General features: G+C 40.1%; 2 protein-coding genes across 2 annotated transcripts in view; one reads left to right on the top strand and one right to left on the bottom strand.

The window, feature by feature from the left end:
• On the top strand, positions 1-4400 carry LOC124670801 (probable serine/threonine-protein kinase PBL7). The gene is made up of 5 exons (XM_047207275.1): positions 1-306; positions 1794-1987; positions 2131-2320; positions 2778-3169; positions 3278-4400. The coding sequence occupies exons 1-5, from the start codon at positions 210-212 to the stop codon at positions 3815-3817; spliced, it is 1413 nt and encodes a 470-aa protein (XP_047063231.1). The 5' UTR covers positions 1-209; the 3' UTR covers positions 3818-4400.
• Positions 4401-4871: 471 nt separating this feature from the next.
• The window catches only part of LOC124675281 (lipase-like), a 4005-nt gene continuing 567 nt past the window's right edge, over positions 4872-8309 (bottom strand). Inside the window, exons 3-11 of the mRNA XM_047211348.1 lie at positions 7198-7277; positions 6979-7044; positions 6647-6694; positions 6450-6517; positions 6286-6358; positions 6042-6203; positions 5682-5876; positions 5498-5574; positions 4872-5410 (exon numbers count right to left, since the gene is read on the bottom strand). Of these exons, the coding sequence (XP_047067304.1) occupies positions 5194-5410; positions 5498-5574; positions 5682-5876; positions 6042-6203; positions 6286-6358; positions 6450-6517; positions 6647-6694; positions 6979-7044; positions 7198-7277 (986 nt within the window). The 3' untranslated portion in view covers positions 4872-5193. The remainder of the gene's footprint in view (positions 5411-5497; positions 5575-5681; positions 5877-6041; positions 6204-6285; positions 6359-6449; positions 6518-6646; positions 6695-6978; positions 7045-7197; positions 7278-8309) is intronic.

The raw sequence follows: 8309 nt of genomic DNA, 5'->3' as shown, positions 1-8309 counted from the left end.
TCAACCGCCATTATAATATTAACAATTTTGCCTCACTGACGTCGTCTCAAGCTGCCCTTTTCTACGCCTCTACTTTTGACTTGCCATCCTCTCTCCCCCAAAATTTGTTACCTTTCGACGACGGCGAGATCAGTACGCTAGGCGGAAGATCGAGCCCTCGAGCTGGAATTTCTCGGAGGATTGGCCAGCATTTCTAACTATCTCGGGAGATGAGCTGCTTCCCGTGCTCAGGATCGTCGGGGAAGGCCGGGGAGGAGCCGGCGGCCCTCTCGCCGTCGCCGCGGCCCTCGGCGAAGGCGCCACCTGGTACGTCCGCCATCTCGACTTGTCCAATTTCTGCCAAAACTGGGGAGATTGATCCTTTGGTTAATCTGAATCTTGCATTGTTCGGTCGGCGGCGGATGTTTGCTGGTTTTAGTGATTTGTGTGCGTTGGTTTATGTAATCATAAAGGCTGGAATCTAATTGTTTTCTTGACGGTACAAGAAACTAGCTGATCACTAATTGCCCATTAGGGCGGTTGATTCGTTCAACCAGGCATCGATCATGTGCTTACTTGTAGCATACTGATTTACCTGGCTCAGAAATGGGGACTAAGCACATTAGTTTTGTATAGTTTGACCGTATTTGATTTTTTCTTGCGGATGGAAGGGTATATTTGATCGTGGCAGATAGATAATTCTTTTTTCTTAGATATGCAAATGTCGGTCTGAAATTTTGCTGAGAAGGTCGTGGACTGGTGGTGAAGGGACACAAAAAATAATACTACCGTACTATTTCTTGGCAGAAATTTTACTCAGATGAAGTGGCGTGAAAGGGAGATAGATGTCTGAAGTGAAGCTTGCAACTGAAGTATTTTTATTACCAAACTTCCTGTCTGAAGCAACCAAAGAAACAATTGTTTGATGTGTGGTAGCCGTACAGTTTTTAAAAGTCTGCTTGAATTAGAGTTCACCCTTTGCTTAATTGTTGGGTCTAATGAGGACCTGAGGAGTTTGAAGTGACCACCGCAGTTTAGATTTTAGCTTCTATCTGCTGGACATGAGTCTGATCCTTTGTTTGAACGCAAGATCTTATTTTTTTTTCTTGTGGCTGCTGCAGCTTCTCATGTATCTGCAGGCAGAAATATTTTCCATCATATATTCATATAACATTTATATAAAACCAATGTAGATTTGTTCGGTGGCAGGGTGGTACACGAGATTTATGTTACATTATTTTTTCCCAGTGTACACTGGTACTGAATCACTTCTAATAAAATCATAGCGCTTTGGATTTATTCCCCTTAAAGCCAATCATTTCACAAAAGGTAGTATCTTGCACACCAGTTCTACTTGCGCCACCAACTTGATCATAGCAAGTGTTAATGGAAATTCTGGACGAGTTACGGCAGTAGAGTAGCCGGTAACAGATGTGAATGCACCACTGCCTGATTCAACATGGATTCTGCATCTTGGAACCAGACCAATTTGGGAGCGGCTTTGTGATCATGGAACCAACCAGCAACAAAATATTGATGCTGCAAAAATCAGAGCACTAAATGCAGCAAAATAGAGTTGTAATTCATTAGTTCTTCCAGATGCTCGCTGAATCTGTTGTTCTTCACATCATGCTACTGTTACATATGTATATATTTTTATTGATTGGATGTGTATTATAGCTGTATATGCATCTTGGTCCAGTTCTTTAGATCCCTCCCTATTATACTTTCCTGGCCATATGATTTATTTGAATTCTTGAAAACATACAAGACGAACTATATGCTAATGTTTTTTTCTGGTTGGGTGGGTCCAGATCGAATTAATTCTCGTAGTTCCGTATCCAAGAAGGAAGTTTCTGTTCGCAGAGATGGAAGCATTGCACATGGTCCGGCAAAGATTTTTACTTTCCGAGAGCTAGCTGTTGCTACCAAGAATTTCAGAAAAGACTGTTTGTTGGGTGAAGGTGGTTTCGGTCGCGTCTATAAAGGACACATGGAGAATGGACAGGTTTGTTAGCACTAGCACTCGTGACTGTGTTTTCCTTTTCCTTTAGATAACCGTGTTTTCTTTCATGGACTGCAACTTAGGAGATGGATTTACTGGTAATTTCAATGGTTTTCCTTACTGACTTTGACTGTGTCATTTAACAGGTTATTGCAGTGAAGCAACTCGATAGAAATGGTTTTCAAGGAAATCGTGAATTTCTTGTGGAGGTTCTCATGCTAAGCCTCTTGCACCATCCCAATCTTGTGAGATTAATTGGATATTGCGCAGATGGTGATCAGCGCCTCCTAGTTTATGAGTATATGGTACTGGGATCCCTAGAAAACCATCTACATGGTACGCTTCTCATTGTATGGTTTCTCTAGTCCAATGAAAATTGCTTGTCATTCGTTATTGCAATTGGTGCTTACATATTACCAGTATCTCGATATTTAGTTTGCTTGAGCTTCATTAAGAATATGTAAGAGCAGGCTTGAGCTTCAGTTTACGATCTTGTGCATTAAAATAACAGAACATGAAAGGCAATATTTAACTGTGGAAATACAAAATCATACCCCTGAAGTATTAGTACATGGTAAATAGATAATGGTCATATTATTTCTCATGGGCTACATCACAAATAATTTCAGCTTCAGTTTCAGCATTTGTTAGATTGATTTCTAACCTGTTACAATCAAAAGTGTGAGCCTAGTTGTCCTCATCACCCTGCTCACTATTGATACCATACATAACCATTTCAAGAACTAGGTCATCCGCATCTTCTCTTGTAACTAATGGATCAATCTCTTGACAGACCGCCCACCAGACAAGGAGCCCCTTGATTGGAATTCAAGGATGAAGATTGCTGTCGGTGCAGCAAAGGGTTTAGAGTACCTACATGATAAGGCAAATCCACCTGTCATATATAGAGATTTCAAACCATCAAATATTCTTCTGAGTGAAGATTATTACCCCAAGTTGTCTGACTTTGGGCTTGCTAAACTTGGTCCAGTTGGTGACAAAACCCACGTCTCAACAAGAGTTATGGGAACATATGGCTATTGTGCTCCTGAATATGCCATGACAGGACAGTTGACAGTAAAGTCTGATGTTTACAGTTTTGGTGTTGTCTTTCTTGAACTCGTTACAGGTCGGAGAGCCATTGATCACACCCAGCCTGATGGGGAGGCAAATCTTGTCGCATGGGTATGTTCAATTGCACCAAGTCACCACCCATCATTTTGGGGGTAGAGGGGATAAACATTTATTTTGTTTCTTCATAGGTGCCAAGTGTTTGATCCATATAATTTGCAGGCTCGCCCAATGTTCAGAGACCGGCGAAAATTCTGCCAGATGGCCGATCCATTGCTGAAGGGGCGCTATCCCAAGAGGGGTTTGTATCAGTCTCTGGCTATTGCAGCAATGTGTTTGCAGGAGAAGGCAGCATCCCGACCACTCATAGCGGATGTTGTCACTGCACTCTCTTATCTAGCTTCGCAACAATATGATCCAAAAAGCTGCAGGACTTGTCCATCTACCCCAAGGGCGAAAGCACACCGACGAACAACAAGTGTTCCCGACGCTCAACATGCAGCTGACTCAGTTAACTGGAACGTCGTAGACTTGGGAAGAAAGGAGACTATTAGAAGTGGGGAACATGAACAGGATTACAGTGAAGGTTGCGGCAGTGGCAGTAGCTCTGGAAGGAATGATGGCTTAGATGTGCCAGAACTGCTTTCTTGGCATAATGGGAAATCTTATGGTGAAGCTGATAGCGATCGCAAGTCCGCTGTCATAGTTGATGCACACGAGAAACCAAGAGCAGACTCTGGCAAATATCACAGGCAGTTCTGATGGCATATACGAGGAGTGTTGCAGTCAATTTTGCCAGTCTTCTCCACATCTGCTGTTGTTGAGGGTTGAGTAATTTTCTGTGGCTACAGACCAGGCAACAGCCATCTTCTCTCGCCTAGGCTCGTGTTTCCCCATTCTAAATGACCACACATTGAACTCCGTTGTTTTTTCGGTTTCGAGGGAGCACTTACAATTTTACCGTATCACTAAAAGAAGGCTGAAGTTCACCGCATTACAAAAGGAAGGTGCTGATCAACTGTTGGGAATCAGGCTCTCAGGATTACTATTTCGATCAGTAGCAGCGGCACTCTCGACATGTCAAATACTACCCCCTTTGTAATTAGTCCATGCATGCATTTATTGTTCAGGATGACGTTTTGTTTGGTTCTTGTTACTGTTATATATGTTTGCGCATCAAAAGGACTTGTCTTGTAAGTAGACCTATTTTTAGAGGATTTATTTTTTGTCCATACCTTGTATAAGAGTGTAAGGGAATGATTTGTAGAGGATATAACACAATCAGGCATGATGCTGTACAGACTATAAAGTATAAATAATATACAAAGTTTTTTTGGACTGTAAATGATACTCCAGTAGCCAAAAATTGTAAGCTTTCAGTAAGAAATGCAATGGGTACTACCTAACACTAGAATTTGAATCAACTACTGTTCAGAGTAGAATTTTTTTCTCTGAAATGTGGGCCAAATTTCAGTTCAGAATCTTGTGACATAGACTACAGATACATCTCGTTGCAATGTCATCAATTTATTCTGCTTTATTTTCTAGACTAGAGATACCTGTATAGATATCTCCATTTTTTTCAAAAAGGAAGCAAGAGCCCCAGCCTCTGCCATGCCACCTTTTATTATTTTATTTAAAAGTTGAAGCCTTACAAAAGAAAATTTGTATCATAGGTCACATAGGGTCGATAGATGTATCAACCATCTAAAAAAAACATGAAACGGCTCTACATCATCATGTTAATCTATGATCAAAATGTCAGCTGCAATGGCTATATATATTTTGACAATCATAACCAGCCAGTTGCAGCCAATAGCCAAATCATGTCGCCCCTTCATTGGTTGTATGTAAGGCCACATATAAGCTGCATAAAAGTAGTTTTTGCTAGTGGTAAGATATCTCCATGGTATTGTATTTCACAAGATTCACACATTGACGATCTTTCGTGCATCTGATGGGAATCAAGGTCTAAGAGCCTATAATTCGTATCTACATTTCTACATATTCACAGGCTATGAAAGAATAATCAATGTACACCCCAATCTGAATGGGGTTCCCCAGCTGAAGCATCCGTCTTCAAGAGAAAACAAGGCGCCATCTTTTACTCTAAACTGGTGTTTACAGAATGTTGTAGGCTATCTAGAACTGCTCCAGTCTGTCTGCACACCATTCTCGACAATCGAGACATCAACATTGTGCTTTGCCATGATAATGTTGCTGGCAAGATCCTTTCGTAATTGCTCGACACTTTGTGCTCTGATGATTCTGCAGGTGCTCCAGTCGTCTGCTTCCATATCGACTCCCAGGTATGTGAAATGGTCCTGGATGCTCAGACTCAATATGGAAAGGCACCTAGGAAAATAATCAATGGAAGAATGTTAGAAATAGGAGCTAAAGAGACACAAAGCTGAGATGCAAGGAAGGTTTGAGCTGTAAAACCTGCAGCAGTTTGGGTCTTCCCCGCTGGAATCACATATCTGTTCGGTTGTGTTGTCTTCAGAGTCGTTGATCCAGACCTTAAATTTGAGCAGAAGTACATATAGTTACTGTATAGCAGTACGCATAACACAGAGATAAAGGTTAGACTGTGTTGGTATGCAAGAAATTTATGCCCAAGGTATACCTCTCTTGGGAAATGGTGGTACGTCAGTTTGGAAAGAAATGAGAAATACGGTGGCAAATGTGGCACAATATCATGTGCGTGTACCAGTCGAATTGTGTTCGGTACATATTCAGAAAAGTAGGAGGCAAAAACAGCATTGCCAACACGAGGCTGTCCAAAAGTCATGAGTTGAACCTTTTTGCTTCCAAGACTGATCTGTGGATAGAGTTTGAAGAAAAAAATGACAGCTTACATAATAAGTGTAAAAAAATAGAATGCTTGTGTTAGAACTTTGATACAAGATTGCAATCAACGTCCTAGAAGGAATTAGGAGTCTGGACATTGGATATATTTATGAAACCTTGAGTCTTGTGTACTTACAGAAAGATCAAGCGCACAAAAGGCAGCCATCGCTCCTCCCATCGAGTGCCCTGTAACTATGACGTTGATATCCCCATATGTGTTTCTTGCGTTGCGAACAGCACTTGTGATAGCAACACGTAAAATTGTATTATTATAGGAGGAGAAAAATCCACTGTGCACCTTTAACCAGAGTAGTAGAAAATTCTTTAGCAAAAAGACATGAATTTTCTTTCTAAGATATACACAGTTTATTGCCAATGACCTTTGCATTTGGCATGTTTGGATAGCTCAGGTCAAGTTGCTTCCATATCAAGTCCTCGATCCAATTCTGTACACTGAACAAGCAAACACTAAACATAAATCACACGTGTATCAAGAAATCATGCAATTTCGTTAGCACCTTGTTCTTTTTTAGAGGGTTGCTACCTGTTCTCTTGAGTCCCTCTTATTGCAACTATTATTGCATTCAGATTATGATCTATGCCAACGAATGCCTGTTACATTGCTCACCAATAGAATGGCAGGCAAAAGAAAGGCAATATCATGAAAAGCTCACTTTATAAGAAATATCCCTATACATGGGGATTCATGTCAACTTAATTTGAAATGTGTTAAGATAGAACCTGCAAGCAATTCTCCACATCAACAATTAGAGATCTCATCTCGAAGTCCTATTTCAGAAGTAGTAAACATATTAACATACTAGTAATTCTTACTTGACATATCACAGAAAAAAACTAAAAGAGATAAAAATGGTAAAACACATAATCCGTTAAAAGGATCAAGCACAGATCCTAAAATCTGAATACTTGAAAGGTGGCTTCCCCCAGTGCCAAATAATTGTTAACCATTAAGCGTGCATCCTTTAAGGTCTAAACAGTTCTAGTTTTAGGGAGGCAAATATGCACCCCTCAAATAAATAGGAATGAAAGAGAATTGTTTGACGGTTTCTTACTTGAGTAAAGTCATTGCATCTTGAGCATGTCCATGTATACAGAGCTGTTAAATCTGTCATATATACCTAGAGACATAAAAGGAGGCAACTGAAAGTTGTGCGCTACCAAAGATCGTATTTAGTTAATTTTACTTGTGGTTCAAGACAAAGATGAAATAAAGATCCATTTGAAAAGCACGATGTGGATGTAATAAAATAATGAGCATAAGATTAACTTACAGCTGAAGCATATTCCACAAGGGTCTTAGCAAGAGTATGATCATAAACAAGACTCTGATCGTGATTCTCCACAGAGAGCTCTGCGATAATGAAAACAGCTGGTGTAAGCTTGAACACAGATATTGAAGATAATTTTCAAATATAAGATGCACAACAGATGGACCAACATTTAGGACAAAAAAAAACAGCTCATCAAACGGAAAGGAAATACAATAAACAGCTCAAGTACTGTTTGGGACAGCTTAGATTAGGTGATTAAGCCCATGTATATTCATAACTGTGGGGAAGTCACTTTCAGTTTCTTCACTGGTCTCGGCTCTCAACGATATAGCAGAAGTGACATGATCTTTCTTGACTTGGTGCTTATGGCAGTTTTAAGCACATGCTTACTTATTGAGCCAGTACTTCCTTCTGGTGTATATTCATGTCCAAATAATATCATGGCCATTGGCCAGCGGCAGTGTATGCCAAGTGCTAACTAAAGGTTATTGGGGAAAGCTAGCCAAACAAAAATAGTTAACAGTGTAAACAAGTTTAATGTTTACAATAAATCCTATGTTTTTGTACATGTCTAGCCATAGAATAAACTATGTACTAATACCGAGAATTGTTAAGCTTATACAGTGACAGCCAAGCTAAAAAGGACACAGTTTCTTTTTCCAGAAAAGGAGGCGAGAGCCCCCAGCCTCTAAAAGGACATAGATGCTTCTTCTTCTTCGCGTTTTCTCATATCTTAAACCAACATTGACAAATTTGCAGAATCCACAACTTTAGTGAGATACAACATGTGAATCACTGAAAATAATGCAATGTTATGGTAGCCAAAAATCTATATGGGGCCTCATGAATATTTAGTTAATTGCCGTATGTTGCCAACATACTCGAAGAATCCCCTGAGAAAATCAAGCTCCATAAGAGTATAATGGTTCTTTGTCAAAGTTCATGAACTCATTCTTCTTTATACAACCTTATTATTTTCTAAAAGTCAGCAACCATGCAACCAGAACTTCATTATGTTAACAAGGCAGCAGGTAAGCTCCAACTGCCAGGCACCTAATTTTCGGTCTCTTTCTATATGAAGATGGAACATTTTCTAGATGTTTGGACATACT

Source organism: Lolium rigidum, chromosome 7 (assembly GCF_022539505.1).
Source record: "Lolium rigidum isolate FL_2022 chromosome 7, APGP_CSIRO_Lrig_0.1, whole genome shotgun sequence".
In the NCBI taxonomy this organism is placed as follows: Eukaryota; Viridiplantae; Streptophyta; class Magnoliopsida; order Poales; family Poaceae; genus Lolium; species Lolium rigidum.
This window is presented reverse-complemented; position numbering and strand designations above follow the sequence as displayed.